Source organism: Microtus pennsylvanicus, chromosome 1 (genome assembly GCF_037038515.1).
Source record: "Microtus pennsylvanicus isolate mMicPen1 chromosome 1, mMicPen1.hap1, whole genome shotgun sequence".
Taxonomy (NCBI): domain Eukaryota; kingdom Metazoa; phylum Chordata; class Mammalia; order Rodentia; family Cricetidae; genus Microtus; species Microtus pennsylvanicus.
In genome coordinates, this window is record NC_134579.1 from 175,171,128 (window position 1) to 175,191,613 (window position 20,486).

General features: G+C 45.6%; 1 protein-coding gene across 6 annotated transcripts; it reads left to right on the forward strand.

The window, feature by feature from the left end:
• The first annotated feature begins 3,327 nt into the window (after positions 1 to 3,327).
• On the forward strand, positions 3,328 to 10,875 carry Vgll2 (vestigial like family member 2). 6 transcript variants are annotated; one of them, XM_075959243.1, is made up of 4 exons: positions 3,328 to 3,629; positions 5,986 to 6,292; positions 8,190 to 8,711; positions 10,761 to 10,875. In XM_075959243.1, exons 1-4 carry the CDS (start codon positions 3,549 to 3,551, stop codon positions 10,790 to 10,792), a joined length of 942 nt encoding a protein of 313 aa, XP_075815358.1. In that variant the 5' UTR covers positions 3,328 to 3,548; the 3' UTR covers positions 10,793 to 10,875. The 6 variants fall into 6 exon arrangements, with proteins under 6 accessions (XP_075815358.1, XP_075815360.1, XP_075815361.1 ...); XM_075959245.1 differs by lacking the exon at positions 10,761 to 10,875 and adding an exon at positions 9,878 to 10,752; XM_075959246.1 differs by lacking the exon at positions 10,761 to 10,875 and adding an exon at positions 9,734 to 9,809.
• The last annotated feature ends 9,611 nt before the right edge of the window (positions 10,876 to 20,486 follow it).

The following is a 20,486-nucleotide window of genomic DNA, read 5'->3' on the forward strand; positions in this document are numbered from 1 at the left end:
AGTCCCAAGTCTCTGAACTAAAATCTGGTTTCTTCTACTATCTTCCTGACTTGGTAGCTTCAACAGATAGGATAGTAAAAGGTTTAAGGGACCTGAGTGTAACTTTGTGCTTCACCATAAAGTAGAGACCATCTGGAGAGGTTGAAAAATACCACCTTCATGTGCCTGACAGCTTCTCAGAAAGAAAACTTGTAATGTGCTTCACTTTGGGTTGTATTTTGAAACTCTAGGACTGTTAATTTTTCCTATTTATGGTTTGGATGGAAAGGAATGCTCTCCTGCCTAGTTACCTATAGTCCTTTAAACTTGTGGACCATCACTACTTATCAAGATTGTTGTAAACTATCTCCTGTAAGCGGGATGGAGACATGTGGACCAAACAATGTCATGGACCATTACATTGTCGTTACGTCCTTTCCACAGTCTACCCAGCTAAAATGAGCCTTTTCAGATATAACATATTACTGGGCCTTGTTGGACCTGAAGAAGTTGTCAGGATTTTTCCCTGGAAAGCCAAAGCTGAGAAAGAGAAAGAAATGTTGCGGGAGCTCCTTCCGCCAATAGCCGCTGAGATACCAGCCCACTGGGGCGTGGTCTCTCTCCCTTTAAAAAAGCAGCCACTTCCCTCTCCTCTCCCAGCGCCAGATGAAGGCAAAGGTGTAAGTCACAAACAATCCCACACCAGTTTGGAATTATGATTAATAGAATGGTTATTTATTTAAAGGGGAAAAAACTTACAGATCACTGTCCCAGACAACAGCCCTCTGCACAATTAGGAAGGGAATCTAGTTGCGGAGCAGAGCAGGAAGTAAGAGAGAGAGGAGAGGGAAGTAGCCGCTTTTTTAAAGGGAGAGAGACCACACCCCAATGGGCTGGTATCTCAGCGGCTATTGGCTGAAGGAGCGGAAGGAGCTCCCCAACAAAGAAAGAAAGAAAGAAAGAAAGAAAGGAGGGAGGGAGGGAGGGAGGGAGGGAGGGAGGGAGGGAGGGAGGGAGGGAGGGAGGGAGGGAGGGAGGGAGGGAGTCAATCCAACTAAAACATCTGTGGCTAAACCCCTACTCTAAAAAGGAGTAGGTTAGGTGAGGAGGACAAAAGCAGAGAACCCCATCCTTCCTGCCTTTCTCTCAGCTTCCTCCCCAGCATGCTCCCCTACCAAACACACACACACACACACACACACACACACACACACACACACACACACACCTCTGTGCAGCAGAGCTTCCTAAAGAAGCACTCTTTGAAAGTGGACCCTCTCTGTTCAAAGACAGACTTGGAGATTTGAACATCTGAAACTGGGTTGGGACACAGCAAAAGCTGAACCTGCATCACCTGGCCTACTAAGACGTCCTTAGACATGTGACCTGAGTCAGCTCCTAGCTTCCAGCCTGCCTTGCCGAGTAAATAGTCAACCTGATGCAAGTGAGTGTGGTGTGGCATCTAGGAGCAAGGCTTCCGGCATCCAATGGATTGTGGTCCAGGTTGGGGAGAGGGATGGGCACAGTGCACATCTTCTGAAACTCTTTTGATCAAGAGTAGCAGAGAGCTGAGAGGGATGTTCTTTCATCTGTGCACCTCCACAGTATAAAACTCCAGAGCGACCCCACCCCCCTGGTTAAGCCACCCTTGGCCTAACCCCTAAAAACTGTACTGGGAAGTTATTTAAATTTATTCATATTTATTTTGGTTTTCTGAGATGGTGACATGTTATGTAAACTGGACTGGCCTGAAACCTAGTAATCCTCCTTCCTCAGCATGCAAAGTGTTGAGATTATAGTGTGTTCATGGTCCAGCACCGTTTGTACATTACATTATAGTTACTTGAGGAATCCCCCAGGATGTCTTCCTATTTATAAGCTCAATTGGAACCCCTTTCTGAAAAACAAAAAGCAAAAATACAGATTCCAATACAATTAAATTAAAGCAGCAATTTAATTTCAAATGTTCCTCCTATCAAAAAAGAGGTATCTTCAGAAGTTAATTGCTCGCAATTGAACGAGAATCGGAGTTCTGGGACTTAATCTGGCAGATAAGTAGGTTTCTGCTCACTTTCATCTATACATTACTTGGTTCTGGGTTCTGGAAGCTTACCATCTGTGCCCCCCCCCCCGCTGTCCCCAAAACTTGCTCTCCACGGTTCCTTGAGGTTCCTCCCATCTAAAGAACATTTTTGCCGCCTGACCTTGCCACAAAGTAACCATGGGTCAATTCACCCTTAGACTAGAGGGAAGATTCTGTTGTTACATCTCATCTCCCCTCCCAGGAGGGTTTCTGGTGGAGCTTGGAGCAAACACCGGGAACACACACACACACACACACCTCGGGAACCCGCAATAAGAGCCCACACCGCTGGGAACGCTGACAAGAAAAGGTATCACTAAGGGGCATGGTTCACAGTCTTGCCTTCTTAAATGGAACAGACCATTACAGCTTTTATAACCAACCAAAGAGACAACCTAAGTACTATGATTGCAGTGCTGAGGTGTGTCTTAGAACCAAGATTCCCTGATCTAAACGTTAAGGAACTTTTTTTTATTTTTTTAAAACAAATTTTATTTAATTTTATTCTTATGTGCATTGGAACTGGCATTAGAAAGTTATGAGCTGCTATGTGGGTGCTACGTTAAGGAACTTTTAAAGGGCCAGGTAGAGACTCCGGCTTGGCATAAGAGGGCTGGGTAGGAGCTTTTGAAATCTTAGAAAGTAGTTCACAGAACAGGCGCCATTCACGGGAATCAAGTTGGTTCGTTGAAAGCATCAAAGAGAAAGGGGTGGGATAGAACTTAAAACGGAGAAAAGGAACAACCCAAGAAGGAAGAATTAAAACAGGAGATGGGGTACTGGGGACCCGAACAAGGGTTGGTGAAAGCGCACGGGAGATGGGACAGCAAGTCTTAACCACTGCCTGCCACTTCCCCGCGGAGTCCCGTGTCTCCTTTCTTAACCCATCTGTGGCAACCTTGATCCCGCGGGGATTCCAAAAGACAGCTCTGTCCCTCCCCAAACCTCTTCTGGGGACTGCAGGCAGAGGTTCTATCCCAAGACCTGCCTGCGACTTTCCTGCGTTCTGCCGGTACCCGCACCCTGGTTTATCACTGTTCCGGGTTTCTCTGTCTTTGTGTTTCTGCAGTCTCCGTCCCTCGTGGAAAGGGAATAGGGAAATCGCTACTCCGGGAGGGAAGTCTGGGGCTCCACTTTCAGAAATCACTCCCTGACACCCAGGCCACAAGCTTCCCGCGAGGTAGTCCCGGGAAACTCTCCGAAACATAGCTGTCCTTTGGTCCCCGCCCCCTCGCAGCGTCAGCGCGCCAGGGGCTGCGGGGTTTAAATGCGCACTAGCGGGAGCCCCGGCGCTTCTGCCCGGGAGCGCGGCCGGGCTGGAACCGCGGAGTGGGAGGGGAGCGAGCTGGCCTCCTCGCCAGCCCAGCACTGCCCCGCGGCCCATGACTCTGGGGCTCTGTCGCCACTGTCCCCGCTGCAGCATCCTTGAGCTGCTCCAAAACAGCGTTGATGAGAAACCACTCAGCTGCCTCCGCGGCGGGGAGCCATGAGCTGTCTGGATGTTATGTACCAGGTCTACGGTCCTCCGCAGCCTTATTTCGCAGCCGCATACACTCCCTACCACCAGGTACGAGTCTGTTCGGGTGGGGCGGGCACCAGTGGAGCACCCCAGACTACTAAAGAACCGCTACCCGAAAGGTCGCCTGAGCCTCTGAGCGCCAAGAGCGACAAACAGGCAGCCAAAGACGCCGGGATGCCGGGTGCGCAGCTAATTATCTTTAGCTGGTCCATTTACTGTCCTGGGAGGGCACCTAAGTAGTGCTAATATGCACCTAAGCCTTCCCAGAAAACAAATGAGGATATTTCCTACTGAATTTTCTTCCTAAAGTCTAGTTCGAGTGCGCAGGGCTCCCGCAAAGCTCACGCTGGGAAATTCAAACTTTGATCTTGGCCGTAGGAATAAAAACAAAAAAGAAAATAAAAGCCCGCCTTGTCGTTCTAAGATGGAGAACCGTGCGATCATCTTGGAAATAATCTCTTCCATTTCAGGTCTCCGGCGGTCGGGCCAACTAACTCCCCAACTGCTGGATTCGTTTTCAGGAGAAACCAGCCAGACCGCACTGGCCTTGAGACCTGTGCCTTGCAGAGTTCTAGGGAGCCCTATTCCGGTGTGACTGGCCTGCCCCCGGAGCTCACCCTTCTGGGGCCCAAGTGGTAGAATGCGACAGCCCAAAGTAGTTTTTAAGATCATTTAACCCCGCTCCTGCAAACTGTCCAAGTTTCATTCAAGTCTGCCGATTTCTGATTTCTCCTTTCCGTGGGCTGTGTGTGTTGTCAACTGCTGTTTCTTTCCTTCCGTGTCCACGGCGAAGGTAGCAGAATCTGAGAACAGTATTCCAGGGCAAAAGGAAAAGCACACACCTATGGCGTCAGAGTTCCGGACCAGGCTGGAAAGCAAGCACCTGGTCTTCTCTTTAGGGAACAGTGAAACGAACTGTTGTTGTTTGCGTCAGTACTTCAAATAATTTTGTTTGCAAACCCCAACAATATATTCAGATAATAAAATGAATAGATTTTGCTTTAGGTGCCCCCTCTTCCCGGGCAAACTTTCCAACCTAGATAATGAAGTCCTAATTTGTGTTACGTTTAGGAATCGCCATGGTTTCTCATGGTGAATGAAGCAAGAACATGGCATTCGGGTGTGGTGAAGATGTTCAAAATTAGAATTTTGGGATCCCAGCTTCTGGGGCCAGAAGCCCTTTCCCAGTGTGGGATGATCTACTTCAAAAAGGAGGGATACTTTGGTCCTCTAGCTGGTCCTTTTTCCTCCTGGACCCCAGACCTGTCTACTACATAAAATCTCTTCTCTTTGTATGCCTCTGCCCTTCCTTTCAAGGCCATATCTGCCTTGAAAATGATTTAGCACTATAACCAATGCACGGCTCATTTCTAAGATGTTCCCAGTAGCTGCATCTAGTCTTAAAGTTCCATTGATACAGTGACTGGCTCAGGAATACATCAGGATCCCAACCTTCTTCATTGTGCTCCTTTCATAACTTCTGTTTGGAGATACCAGTGTGCTCATCCTTTGCTGACTTTTCCTTACATAAATAATCTGTTTTAAATGACAAACACAGAGAATTCTCCTGTAGCCCCTGCACTTGAAAGGCTGAGACAGGAAGATCTTAGTTCAAGGCCACTCTCAGCTGCTTGGCAAGTTTCAGGCCAGCCTAGGCTGTAGGAAACCTTGCACCCAAACCAATCAAATGAATGCAAACCACTGACCCCGACTTTAGAGATTTTTGTGGGCGCCCATATAAAAATCAACTTGCATGTATTAGAAAGATCCAGAGTTTCCCCAGTCATGAGTCTGGAACTCCTTCTTGTTTTCCGTAGCACTTCATTCCTGATTGTGTAATGTGGAGCCCTTTGTTCGTTGTTGCTGCTCTTCTGTTTCATCATGAGGATGATCTTGTGTCTTGTGTTTCTGCTCTGAGTTCTCCTGTACAGAACTGCTAGCTTAACTTGGGTGCCGCCGTGATCCTTGCAGACTGATTGGAAAAATCTATATGCTCTGAGCGCAGCTCTGAAAGATGAACTCGGTTTACAGTCCTCACAATCTGGTTTGCTTTTTCTTCATTTGTTTTGTTTTCTCTTTGTTTTATTGAATAACTAATGATTGATTGATTGATTGTTCCGTCAGTTCAATGACTTCTGAGATTTTTCACCCCAAAATTTTAAGACAGTTTTCCTGCAATTCTGGAAAGAGAAAGTATCAAAGAGGGCAGGTTTTCTTTAGGGACTATTGAAGGCAGAGAGGCAACTGTGCTGGTTTTTATAGCTTAGGCAGAGATGCCGATTACTCAACGGCTACCTTAAGGATGATCCTACATTGACCATCTCTTCAGAAATGACTTTTTAAATCTCTCTCTCTCCCTCTCTCTCTCTCTCTCTCCCCCCCCCCCCTCTCTTTCTCTTTCTAGAAACTAGCCTACTACTCAAAAATGCAGGAAGCCCAAGAGTGCAACGCCAGCCCAAGCAGCAGTGCCAGTGGGAGTTCCTCATTTTCCAACCAAACCCCAGCCAGCGTAAAAGAAGAGGAGGGCAGCCCGGAGAAAGAGCGCCCACCCGAAGCTGAGTACATCAACTCCAGATGTGTCCTCTTCACCTACTTCCGGGGGGACATCAGTTCTGTGGTGGACGAACATTTCACTAGGGCCCTGAGCCAGCCTAGCAGCTATGCCCCCAGCTGTACCAGCAAAGCGCACAGGAGCTCCGGACCCTGGCGAGGTGAGTAGGACCCCATTGCGAAGGGTAGGTGGAGGTTTATCTGCCTGCTGCAGTCTGCCTCCAGGGTCCTAAAAGAGTTAAGTAGTAAGCTTAAGAGAGAGGGTGAAGGGCAGCATTTGAAGGAGGGGGGGCATAACAATGCAGAGGGAAAAGGCACGGGCGCAAGCTTTTCTAAAAAATACAGAGGAAAGCCGTGGCCTGCCAGCAGTGAAAGGCAAAAACTGGCTTTGGAATTGGAGCCCTTAGATGTGTGCATTGGCTCTACCAATTCCTAGCATTATGACCTAGGGCAAGTCTTTTAACCTCGTGGAGGTCAGTATTTACCGGTCTCTAAAATTAGAATAACACTTGCCCTCCTAACAATCCCCAGAGATAGCTCTAAGCATCAAAATTTGACATGTCTGTTGATGTCCTGTGGAAATTGGAGGTTTCCCACACCCAATGGAGGAAAACCTCCGCCAACAATGTACGAGGCTCCTTCCCAGTTTCTGAAAATTTGCCCACCCGCCTCCCCCTGCAAGTGAAATCTGCTTAAGAGTATTTCCTAAAACTTGTCAACCTTTTGACAGGCTTCGAATGCTTGAGAAATCTTAAAGCAGAAATTCTGATAAAGCAAGCCAGTGGTATAGCAAAGAAACAAAACTCTAACAGTTTCGTGATCGAGAGAAGCCTTTTTCTACATTCCCTACAGAGAACTGCTCTCCTCTAACCATGGACCAGTCAAGGGAGCCATCCTTAGCTGAAATTCCTCGGTTACCAACAACACGGAAGTTGAGAAAATCATCCATAAACAGGCTCAGGCAGTTCATTCTTTCACATGTAACTGAGCTGAGAAGTGAAATTTTTGTTGGGGGGAGAGAAAGAGAGAGAGAGAGAGAGAGAGAGAGAGAGAGAGAGAGAGAGAGAGAGAGAGAGAATTTTCATTTATCATCTGTGCAGGAATCGCAGCCCTCATTGCTCCCCTAGTTATTCCTAAAGTAGTATCTGTCATTTTGCACAAACGTTGCCCTTAGACAAGATTTCGAAGCATTCATTTTCGATACAAAACTTCCTCTTATTTCTCTCCCATTGCCTAAACTATTTTTCAATGAGACATTTGTTCACCATTCAAAAGGTTTTTTCCAAGTCGCTTTAGATTTTCTAGCGTGTGGTACCTATGCCTTCCCCAGAGGAGATATTCAACAAGGGACTTTGAGTTGAATGTCTTTCTCTTCTCTACCCAAGGCAACAAACTACCTAAGCGCCCTTCTCTTATTCTACCATAATCTAGGGAGTTGTTAGCAATACTGATGACTGATTTATTATTATCTTTATTGTTATTTTTATTATTATTGACTCATATCCTTGAATTCTCGCTAGAAGAGGAATATTTGAAAGACCTCTAGAAAATAACACCACTAATAACAAGCTTCGGAAGTCTATCCTTGGTGTCCCGGTCTAACGGACACCTACCTTGAACATGTTCTGGAGCGGGGAGGGTTAAGACAATAAAGAAGGAAGTGAGACAGCTAGACCTCAGACAGGGTCTGAGACAAGGGTCTCCATCTGCAGCTTGGAAAAGAGAGATTGAGTCTGTCTGCCCTGGACCAAAGGGGACAGGACAAGCTCTCTTCTAAAATCTCCAAATTCCTCCACCATCAGAAATTCTGTTGCTAGCCCATCTAGAAAATTGGGTGATTCGAATGTCCTCTGGGAGGCTTTCGGGGAGCCATCACTTCTCAGTGACCTGGCCTCACTGTCATCTGCAGCAGGCCTCTTAGAAGATCGCCCAGAGGTGAAGGCTGCGGTCCCTACCCCCTCCACAGCCTTCCAGCCCTTGAACCCTACGCCCCCGGTCCGGTAGGCTGGCAAGGCTTCGGTGACACTCCTTTTTCGCTTTCCTCCCATCCCGGACCAGCAGAAGGCACCTTCCCGATGAGCCAGCGCAGCTTCCCCGCCTCCTTCTGGAACAGCACGTACCAGGCACCGGTGCCCGCGCCGCTGGGCAGTCCTCTGGCCGCTGCACACTCAGAGCTGCCCTTCACCGCCGACCCCTATTCTCCTGCTGCGCTGCACGGCCACCTGCACCAGGGCGCGGCCGACTGGCACCACGCACATCCGCACCACGCACACCCGCATCCACACCATCCCTACGCGCTGGGCGGCGCCCTGGGAGCGCAAGCCTCAGGCTACCCGCGGCCAGCCGTGCACGAGGTCTACGCGCCCCACTTCGATCCGCGCTATGGGCCGCTGCTCATGCCCGCAGCCTCTGGCCGCTCCGGCCGCCTGGCCCCTGCCTCTGCTCCTGCTCCCGGCAGCCCGCCCTGCGAGCTCGCCGCCAAGGGCGAGCCGGCGGGAGGCGCGTGGGCCGCGCCTGGGGGACCCTTCGTGAGCCCCACCGGGGACGTGGCCCAGAGTCTGGGCCTCAGCGTGGACTCAGGTAAGCGGAGGAGGGACTGCAGTCTCCCCGCAGCCCCTCCAGCACTGTACCCGACTCTGGGCTGAGCCCCAGGCTCCCCAACTTCCCTTGGGAGACCCCCCAGGACCATGTGGCTGAGAGAGTGCATGCCATCATTTTGTGTCTACGGGTAGATGTCTCTAGAAAGTAGCCCCTTGCCCTCGGCCTGGCTGCTTGGTGGTACAGTGGAGGACTCTTTTTGTTCTTTGAAGAAAGTTCGCTGGAAAGATTCTAGCCTGCGCTGGTCAGAACCGTAGCCACTAACCACACGTGACTACTGAGCCTTTACCCTGTGGCTAGGATGAACGGTGATGTGCTGTCAGACATAATACACACTGGAATTCCAAAACTACAAAAGAAAAAAAAACTATGTAAAACCTCACCTCGTTAACATTTTATACTGAGTTTGCATGTTCTAATATGTCCAGCAGTTGCCTCTTGGTGTTATTGGGTTAAATAAAATATGCTATTAAAAGGCTCCATTGTTTCTTCTTCCGGTGGTGCCTATGGCGCCAGGGCATTTCACTGATGCTGCGCAGCACTGATCCAGAGTACGGGTGACTCCTGGGGTCTCTTACATCAGCTTAACTGCCCTGTAGAATTTTGGCTGGTTTTGATGGTAATACAAAGACCGTAGATGACTATCTTGGAGTTGAGCTTCAAATGCGCTCATTTCATTCCGGTGAAAATTGGGGTGATCTGAAGGGCTTGCCTTCTTTTTGATTTTTAGAGCAAATGACAAACGTTTAAAATAAGGCCAAGTATTGGCTAGGCCTTTGCCCTTTCCCCCTTTCTTCAGATGAAGATTCTAATTCTCCATCAGCTTTGCTTCACCATGCTCTGCCTGTCCTGTGGGTGGAGTGTGTAGCTTTCATGCTCACCCCACCGGCTGTGGATGAAGTGTGTATGTTTCCTTAGAAAAATGGTGCATTTGTCTCCACCCCTTAAGTATCCTGCCCCCCCCCACCTGCCATGCCAACTTTTATTTATTTATTTATTTTCAGGTTTGTAGACTCAGGATCAAGTCAACGGTCTAGATGGGTTTTAGACAGACTACCGTCCTTCCTACTGGTCTCTGAGTAGTTCCATTGGTGACAGCCAGAGCTAACATAGATGGGTTTGTAATGGCTTCTGGTCTTGGTTTGCAGGTCCTTGTTAGCCTCAGTGAGCATCTTCTGAGCTGATCTGCTTCCCCTCCCCCTTCTGTCTTCAGACCTCCAGCAGTTACTCAGCATTTGTCTCTGGCTTAGTGGGTGAGAGAGCATGAAAAGGCAGAGACTTCAAATCTCCCAGTATGGTGGGAAAACCAAAAACTGAGTTTACAGAAATGTTGTCTCAAATTAATCCCTTTTAAGTTGCATTTAATGACTTTTGGCCAAAGCATTGGAAATATCTATGGTGAGATTGCTCAGCTGGCACTCCTGGAAGCACTCTTGGAAGAGAAGAAAATGAGACTCTTTGCTGTGAATAATTTTTACACTGGTATGAATTTGCAACAAAAACCATGATAGAGAAGTACAAAGAAGCCAGACTTCTTCCTCATGACCCAGCCTCCACCTCCCACCTTACCCATGCCCTCACCACTGCATCCACTCTGGACAGAAGAAGATACACTCTTTCCTGTGAACTGTGAACACAGGAGCCTCAGCCTGCCTATGAGTGGCAAGTGGCTGATCTGGAGCCACCTGCCCAAGTCTTACTGAAATGCAGCTGTTGTCAGACAGCTGTTTAAAACTCCAGAAATACATCGACCAAGGTGGAACTTCATAGTGTCTGGCAGGGCAGTTGTGATTGCACTGGATAGATTATATATAAACATGTATATATAGCATTACTTTTACAAGGAACGTTTTGCCCAGAAAAAGAAACTTTGCTCCACCTTCCCTCCCACAAACCCTGCTGCCCATGAAAATTCAAACAGGACACACACAAACACACACACAAAACCTGTCTATGGGGAAGGATTCGAAGTCACAAGGAGGAGGGGTGTCCCCTAAGTCAGCAAAACAACTTTTTTGTCTCAATCTCTAGGGTTGTGGTTGCTAACTTTTGTGTTGGGATGAAGAGAGGGTCTACATGGAGCAGAGCTGGAGATGATGAGGAAGAAGAAAAGAACATTACTAATGTCTATGTATATAATGAGAATGCTGCATTGTTCCACAAAAATAAATGTCTCAGTTTTAATAGAATATGATAATTGATAGTATTATGATCTGATGGCTGAAATCTTGTATGGTGTGTGTGTGTGTGTGTGTGTGTGTGTGTGCGCGCGCGCACATGCGCGCGCGCGCTGTTTTTCTGAATGACTACCGAGTTATGAACTCTCATTAATAACTTTCCTACTCTCACCTCACCTAGGAAAGGGAAGTTAGGTACGGTTCTACTGTCATAACACACACCACTGTTTTATAGATGAGGAAACCATGCCTGAAAGAAGCCAAAAGCTCTTCTGTTGATATTCAGGAAACCAGCAGCAGAGATGCCACAAGGTAGACCGTTTAGTCAGCTACAGATTTATTCATTTGCAGGAAAGAGTTGCCCTTAAATTCTAGACTTTAGACAAAATAATCTTTGGTTGATTATGGTGTTTTGTGGTTTTTGTTTGTTTTTGTTTGTATTTTTGTTTTTTTGAGACAGGTTTTCTATGTGTAACCCTGGCCATCCTGGAACTCACTCTGTAGACCAGCCTGGCCTCAAACTCACAGAGATCCACCTGCCTCTGCCTCTGCTGGGATTAAAAGCGAGTACCACCACTGCCTGATCTTAAAGTGATTATTGAGATATTGGCTATTATATATCTTCTATGGAACCAAATCAAAAGAGAGGAGCTTTTTAAATTGGTAACTCTTTATTGTTGTTGGTGCCAAAACTAGTTGTGTTCTTGCATTAAGGTGCCTAGGAGAGATGTTCTGTATCATGCTCAACATGCCCTTTCTACATTGATAAAGCATAAATATTTTAGCATATATTTTGGTCTTCATTTTAATATGAGAGGCAAATATGACATATCTTGGATAATAGTCTAAGAAGCGGTGAAAGACCCCTATTCATAGTGGAAGCTTGTCAGTTACTCACCCACACAAACTTTTTCTTTTGGAAAACTGCGAAGTAGATTTAATCAACACAAAAATGTTGCCTCTGTTTTTATGCCGATAGAAAGCACTGTGGGTTCATGCTGTGGTGATAACAACTAAGTAATGTTCGTTGTTTATCATATACCAAGTTCTGATCTAGAGGCTTTGTGGATGGATTAGCTCAGTTGAGAGTCCCGCATTTTATATGCCATTTCTTATTACCTCCTTCTCACTGTGAGGTTTGCAGCACACAGAAGGGAAGTCCTTCACTCAGTTACACGGTATCTATGTGGCAGGGTCAAAACAAAAACACAGAGAGGCAAGCATGGAGGCTAGTCAGCCACAAACTGCAATCCCTGCTTCTCAAATCTTTTATTTTTCTTTGCTGTTCATCTCCTCTGCAGCAGATTGTGAAAGAAGGGAAAGAGGCAAAGAAGCAAAGTTAGAAACACTGAAGAGCACATAGGCTTCTGGGACTCAAAGGAGCTGTCCCTGGGCATAGTATAAACTCCATCAAAGGACACTCACTGCCTTTAGACTCTCCAGACGGGCGCAGGTCTCTAGTGTTCTCCAGGAAAGAGCAACTGCTTATTATTCTTCATAATAATATTCTTCATATAATACTTCAGTATTTAACAGCCTTCGTTGCTCTCAAGTTCTTCACACCCAACCTAACCAAGACATGCAAGAGATGGAGGGCTGGATTGAAGCAATAACTAAAATTAACTCTGGACTTCTCTGTGGATTTTTTAATCCATGTTCCACTGGCACGGATCACTGGTATATGCAAGCATAAATATTAAGCATGAAGTCCCAGTGTGCTTCTCAGAATCTGCCATTAAGTATGCCGTAGAAGAAGGTGTCACGGTCTGTTCCTGGCAACGCACCTCCTCTCTGTGTATGCCCCACGGGAGGAGGCTCATTTCCTGTGCTCCATCTGCAATAGCACCCCTAAATGCTGTGACCATAGCCCACAGAAGCCTTGCCCTAGCCACGAGGTTCTGATTGCTGAAACTACCTGAGCTGCATCTGGCCTGAATATCAGGTTGCGTATGGGGAGACTCATTCACTGGAACTGGCCTTTAGGGCAGTCTTCAACAGCCCGTCCAGACTGCTGAGCCAGCCCAGGCTCCAGCAACCTGGCAGGGACGGTGTTTCATTCTGCCTTATACCTTCCCAAAGTCCAAGTGTGGCATGATCTAGAAAGACTCAATAATGAGAGCGTTGAAGAGAACTCTGGAATTCGTAAGTCTAGCTGGCACCAGTAAGGCCACCATGGCTCCATGGAAAATAAGAACATCCATGCATGTCTCTTTAATATTAATAGTCATAAAGAACCCCAAAAGTTCTAGAAGTTGGAAAAAGAAATATAAGAAAACGAAGGACGGTACAATAAAAGACAGGTGTGGTATTTTTATGTCTTATTACACCTGGTTGAGGGTCTGAGAAAATTCCGATCCACCAGCAATCACATCTTTGGCACTCTGTCCAGCTCACCCACAGCCTCCCTCTACACTTGGCCTGAGCTGAGGAAGAGGTGATGAAAAGGGGAGAGACTGCTGTCCACCACCGAGTAATCCTCCTGCCCATTGCCCTCTGGCTGAGAATGGACTCAGCCAGCAAGGGGAACTCTATCTGCTCTATTCCTTTAGTTGAAAAGAATTTGCTATCCTATCTCATTTCCCCCTTTGAAGTTCTATTTCAATGGGTGGCAAACTCTAACATGATTGATGCCCAGCTTGGATGGGAGGGGAGGCTAGAACTGGTGGGTGAAGGGACTCACACTCTCTGCTCTGGGTGGACACTATATTTTCTGTGCCAGTTTGCACTGGAGGAAGGAACTCAATGTTATTTTAATCTCCATTTTGCTTAGATTCAGAAACTGCATCTATGTAGATTCTACCATAGTAAACAGGCACGCTGTCTTTATTAAACACTCAGTGAATTAGAGGAAGAAGGAGGGATGGCTTTTAATATCAGTGCCATTTCCATAGAGCCCATTTTCAGTGCAACTCATAGAATGAGGTCACAGCATGAGAGGAAAGTGGAAAGATATTTGAAAGACTTTAAACAAAGCTGGGAAATGAGACTCATTTATAACATCATTTTACTTAGTTTGCTGGCAATTACATAAAAGTAGTTCATATTTGATTGTCAAACGCTTTACCCCCATATTCCATTTCTCCTTGCTAGAGCTTTATAAGGTATGATATATTCCTAGATCTGGGATTATAATGACAGCGTCATTACCACAGTTGCTATTTGTGCGTAACAGAAGTCATGATAGTCATAAGAGCAAAAGGGCTGAGCAAGCAATTTTCCTATTTTCTTAAACAGGTTCTTCCTTATCATCCATAAATAAAGTCTGGTGATACAAAAACTGTACTCCTGAGTCTTTACAGAAGAAGAATCTATTTATCCACAAATCACATGCAGGCACGCATACACATGCACACACACACACACACACACACACACATGCACACACGCATGTGAAACCAGAGAAACCAGAGACCTCATGCCCTCAGACAGGCACAGACAAATGATTATTCTCACTTGACGGACCAACTGTACCGTTATTTCCTTGTATTTCACTCGAGCCCCAAAGGGCTGGATCGGGAAACAGACACTTGATAGCTGCCGTTTCCATGGTTGAAATACTTGTGAAGTTAGCACATAATCTGAAAGCAGAAGCTAATAAATTACAGAGTGCTAATTGGAGCTGGAGCAGAGCGCTGTCAATCATGTTACCCTAAACACAGAGAGACCCTCATAGCCTAAAAAGGCAAGGCAGCCTCCCCGAAGGACTCCGAGTTGTTTCCAGCCATGACCTCTAAGCCCTGCGTTCAGGAAGGGCGGCACTGACAGCAGAGATGACTCTCTTGAGCCAAGTTCACTTTCCCACAGACACGTTTCCCATTCGGAAAATAGGCAAGTGTTTTTGCTGAGGAACTTGTGTTTAGTCTTTAGAGTTATGTACGCCCATGTGCACACGTATACGTAATTGCCTTAGAATACCCATTACTTTGGTAAAGCATTTACTGCGCGTTTGAAATGTTTCATTTAGGGAAACTAACTCAAATCAAACAAAAACTAACCTTTTCATAAGAGCATCATTTTCCCCCTCGGATCATAACATTTCTGCGAATGTTTCCATGTATCTGGTAGAAGCTAGCTTCTGTTAGCTGAGATGTCCAAACAGATATCCTCCTTGCTTTGCTGGAATCCCATCCTTAGCCTAAGCAGCAGCTGCTTGTTTCCTTTTCTGTTTTGTTTTCTTGATCTCTTAGGAAGCACTAATTTCGATGGATTTTTCTTAATTCATTCTTGCTTTTTAATTTTTTTTTGGTTTATTCATTTTACTTTGCATTTGAGTGTTTCGCATTGCATGCATGCATGGCCCCCATGTGTGTGCTTGGTGCCCACAGAGTCAGGTGAACCCCGTCTTACTAGAGTCGGTGGTCGTTGTGAGCCACCATGAATGTACTGGAAATGAGCCCTGGGTCCTCTGCAAGTGCTCCTAACTGCTGAACTATTTTTTCCAGTCCATTCTTTTCATTATTATTTCTACTTCCTGTCAAAAATATGTAAGTGAATATATATGTATATATATTTATACATACACAATTATCCTTACACAAAAAAAATTGGCATTAAAAGTACACGGAATTCAGAAAACAAAACTATTATTGGATTCCTTGTCAATAATTGTGTGGTTCTGATTACTAATTACTAATCCAGTTACTAATTAGCAAATCTTATTAACATTTATGTTGGAGTTTATAATTTATAATCCCTGCATTTACTAATAGGAAATTAGTAAACTTGAAAGCTTTATAATTTGAAAGCTTCATTAGAACACTTCAAACAAGCATTTCCTTCAAAGAGAGGAAAAAGCCAAGGCTCTTAACATTTCTAAGCTAACACTTTGTAGAAATAACATTGATGATTGGGATTTGTTGACAGAAATCGGTTCTCACACAGCAGCCTTGACCTCCTCTTTAGAACTGCTTTATCGGCCCAGTGCCAAAAATGGTATTACCGAGAAGTAGCTGAAAACAGAACCGAATGATTGTGTTATTGCTCCCTATTTTGCTAGGTGTAGTCTCTCTGCCTTCTCTTTCCGCATTCTTCCCACTACATAACCAACCCTCTCCAGAAAGCAATGGGATACTTTCACTCCAGTATCGTATGACTGATTTCTTCCACTGTGCTGGCTATTTTATGGAATTCCTTGGTGTCTTTGTAAACACTGCCCGAGAGGTGCTTTGCTGTGAGGGTGAAGTCTCCCTGGTTTTCTCTTTGAAATCTCATTTTACCTCAGGCAGTTTCTTCCCTACACTCAGAATGACATCAACACACAAATGTGGGTAAGACACATAGGGGACAGAGCACATGATTTGTTCTTTCTTGTTCGAGGGTGTCTTTTATAAGCACATTCTTCACTCAGACTTTCTTTTTTTTTTTAATCAAGTAGACAAGATCAAGAAAATGGGTCCAAACCCTGGGGCGGGATAAGGGGTAACTATAAGCTATCTTCTAGTTTTCAGGAGGATACAAGCTCACCATCCAATAATTGAAATTATATTCAACTTGAATTAGGCAGAAAAATCATTCAGAATTTTATACTTAATGATCTTAAGCTATGTAGCAGATTAGCAAAAGCAATAACCCCCCCTTTTTTTTAATGCACTGAAAATGTGGGGTTGGTCACTGAATAGTTAAAGAATTGTGTCATTATAAACAGGATTGAAAAATTTAGACAATTCGCCAAGGAGTATTGATATCTCTCTTGTTTTTCATGAGATATAAAATATAATAAAAGCAAAAAGGAAAAAAGGAACAACTTTCAATAGTGGGGCTATACACCTGTGCCCAAAGGTAGTGTAGATGTTCGGTCTTAGGAAACGGAAGCGGAACACACAAGCCCCACAAACCCCGCTGTCCTGAAGAGCAACAGCACTAGGAGAACAGAATATGCTTTTTAATTACCAGCTTCGCCGTATTTACATTTTTCCCATCATCATGCTTCCAAATATATTTTTGTGGGTTTGGGATGAACATGTACTTTTTGTCACCCCCTTAATCAGCAGGATTTCTTACTTTAATTACATACAGAGTGTTGCTCTTCTAACTAGAATAAACTCTAAAGATAACAGTGGAAGCACCCCCACACACACACACAGGACAGACGTCGTGGTTGTCTACATACACAAAGTTCTGGGTTCCATTCGCAGCACCGTACAAGGGCATGGTGGCACACATACATGCAATTTCAGCACTTGGGAGATGGAGACGAGGGGATCAGAAGTAAGCGCAAGAAAAAAACACTGCTTTGCTCATTACCTCTGGGTTCTCTGGTCTCGCCCTGGTGCTGCTCTCTGGTCCCTCATTTCTATAGGAATGCTGCAAAAGCTCTGGGATGCTATGATCTCCTTGTATTTGGCAGGGTATAAATTCGCCATCAGATAGTATCGCGGATCATAATACAGAGCCCAGAAGTCACCAGACTACCAAATCATAGCTGTTACAACTGGCTGCTGCTCTGGATGAGAGGAGTCTGTCCTAAAATCTCTCAGAGGGGTTCTGTAAGTTTCCACTTCCCATCGTATTAAAATGCCTCATCACTCTCTTATCCAAAGGTTGTGGCAAAGGGTTTAAGTTTTTGCTCCTCTGCAAAGCCTTGTCTCCATCCTAGACCACAGTGAGCAACCACACCTTTGTGGGAATTCCTGTCACTCATCTGACTGACTATTTGGCACTTAAATAATGACGTCATCCCTAATTCAGGACCGAGAAGGCCACCACAGTGCCACAGTCTTCTCACTCACTCTGGACTCCTAACTCTTTTTTTTTTTAACCCTAAACTTGAGCAGGTACCATCAACCATTGCAGAAAATTGTCATTGCATTAAAATATTCCATTTAATTATGTATGAACAAATTTTAAAATCTAGCTTGACCTGAGATTTGGAGGACAAGTTTTTAAAAAGGAAAATCTGGAAGTCAGCTTCAGTCAAGAAAATCCTCTGATTAAAAGGAGCTGGGAGAGCCTGCCACACTTAGGAGGAGCCAGAGAGTGCCAAGTGTCACTTTGCCACACGTGGACGCAGACCCTCAGTCTGTGTCCTCTCCCCAAAGATGTCTCTTCAGCAGTACTGCCCCTTCTTGCATCTTTGTTCTTCTTTCTCTGAGGGACCTTTCCCGTTTATACAGCACAGGCTACAATATTTCCTGTCTTTAAAAAGCCAAAATAACACACATGAGAAAACTTTATTATCTCTCACCCTGTACCAAAATCATTTCCAAATGGATCAAAGCCCCCTAATAGAAGACTCGAAACTGCCAGAGGAAACATAGGGAAACCACTTCTGAAAAGGACTCTAATGGTTCCGGAAAGGATACGGAGGATTGACAGATGAGAGTGCAGGAAATTAAAAGGCTCCTGCCCAGCGAGAGAAACCGTCACCGAAGGGAGAAGAGAGGCTGCAAAATGAGAGAAAATATTCCCGGTCTACCCATCTGATGGGGATGAATATTTTGAATTTATAAAGAATGCTAAACATTGAACAATAAAAACCAAATTATCTCATCACTAAATAGGCAAACAAATTAGACATCGAGTCCTCAGAAGAAGAAAGGTTTAACAAATAATTAACAAAATGTTCATATTTATCCATCAGGGAGATGAACAAAACAGCTTCAAGGTAGGCACAGTAGTACACATTTATAATCCCCAGAACTTGGGAGATAGAGGAGGAAAGAGGTCAGGATTGGAAGCCAGGCTCTGCTATATAAGACCTTCCCTTTTTTAAAGGCAATTTTATTGTATGTGTGCATTCTGCCTGCATGTCTGGTGCCCAGGGAGGTCAGAAGAGAGAATTAGATCCCCAGGAACCAGAGATGCAGATGGTTGTGAGCCATGTGTGTGCCAGGATCCAAACTCAGGTCCTCTCCAGGAGCAACAAGTGTTCTTAACCAGTGGGTTAAAACCAGCCTTCTCTCCAGACCTAAACCCCACCTTAACAACAAACAAACAAAAACCAACTGTATGGAGAGTCGATCTCACCACAGTCAGAATGGCTGTCTTCGGGAACACAAACAGCAAATGCTAGCTGGGAAAGAGAACCCCTTACACACTGTTGATGGGAATGAGTAAGCTTACAAACTTGGTACCCAGGATGGAAATCAGTATGGAGGACCTACAGAAAATTACAAGTAGAACAACCAAATGCTGCAATTATACCTCTCAGGTGCCCAGGCAATGGTGGCGCACGCCTTTAATCCCAGCACTTGGGAGACAGAGGCAGGTGGATCTTTGTGAGTTCAAGGCCAACCTGCTTGCTCTACAGAGCGAATTCCAGGACAGCCAGAGCTGGTACTCTCTCAGGTGTACCTGAAGACAGCTGAGCCACAGCACCCCAGAGACATTGGCACATCCACATTCTTTACCCCACTACTCACCATAGCCAAAATATGGAACCAGCCTAGATGCTCACCAGAAGAAAGAGAAAATGTGGTATACATACTCATTAGAGCTGCATTTGGCTGTAAGGAGAACGGGATGATGTCATTTGCAGGAAAATGAATGGAGCTGGATGGAAATGATCATGTTAAATAAAACAAGCCAGATGCAGAAAGACAAATATTCTATGTTTCCTTTCATATAGATTCTCTCTCTCTCTCTCTCTCTCTCTCTCTCTCTCTCTCTCTCTCTCTCTCTCTCTCTCTGTCTCCCTCACACACACACACACAAACACACACACACACAAAATAAATAAAAAATATTTTAAAAAATATTTAATAAAATATTACAGATGTCAAATAATAAAAAATGTAGAAATAAATTCTCTCACATCTCTAGAGAGAGAGAAATCAAAGTACAATGGATCCACAAGGCAGAAGGCAAGCATCTGCATAGGGCTGACCCAGTGCACACTGGGTAGTCCAGCAGTGGCTGGCTGCCTGCTGGGTGGGGCTGAGAACCTCACTGGCTCATTCCATAAGGACAGATGTCTTAGTGTCCCGCAACCCGGGACTACCAGCCTGGGGTACTCCTGAAGACTTGCATGTTTTCAGATGGCATTGGAAAACCCAAGAAGCTGGACTCTACTTCCGGTGAAAAAGCAGGAGCAGTAACAGTGGGGCCGATGTACTTGCCAGCAGGGAGCAAAAGTGGGCAGGCAAAAGCAGCCTTGCTTCTCCCTCAGCCGCTTTTGATCTGGGTCCCCACCAGAAGGTGCTGCTCACTACGGGAGGGGTCCTCCCCCTACAGTTAATCCCTCCAGGATTTCTGGGCAAATCACTTTGCTTCTCCATCATCAAGCTCACAGGGGCTCCTGGTGTAGTCATCTGGTCACCATCACTATAAGCCTGCACCACACCCATGAGTATTAGCAGCCCCAGCTCTGGGACCTTGTCCCCTGGCATTAGCTGTGGTCTGCAGATATGGCTAACCACTGAGCTTCTTGGTGGTTTTTGGAAGATGCCTCTCTTACTTATCAGCACTTCCTGGAAACTGGTAAACTAGTGGACTCAGGGAGGTCTTCTGACTTCACAGAGCATGCCCATTCCAGCATCCCCACCTCCCTCAACCCTTTTGCTCCTTCCTCTTCCTTCCTATGGGGCATAGCATTGAATTTCATTGGCTCCAGACTTCCAAGGTCACACAAGTGGCTCATCTC

What these genes read in the sequence shown, in the direction of transcription:
- Vgll2 (XM_075959241.1), top strand. Translation starts at nt 3,549, where the DNA reads ATGAGCTGTCTGGATGTTATGTACCAGGTCTACGGTCCTCCGCAGCCT. An exon ending in CATACACTCCCTACCACCAG is followed by an intron (nt 3,630 to 5,985) that starts GTACGAGTCTGT and finishes TTCTCTTTCTAG; the next exon opens with AAACTAGCCTACTACTCAAA. An exon ending in GAGCTCCGGACCCTGGCGAG is followed by an intron (nt 6,293 to 8,189) that starts GTGAGTAGGACC and finishes ATCCCGGACCAG; the next exon opens with CAGAAGGCACCTTCCCGATG.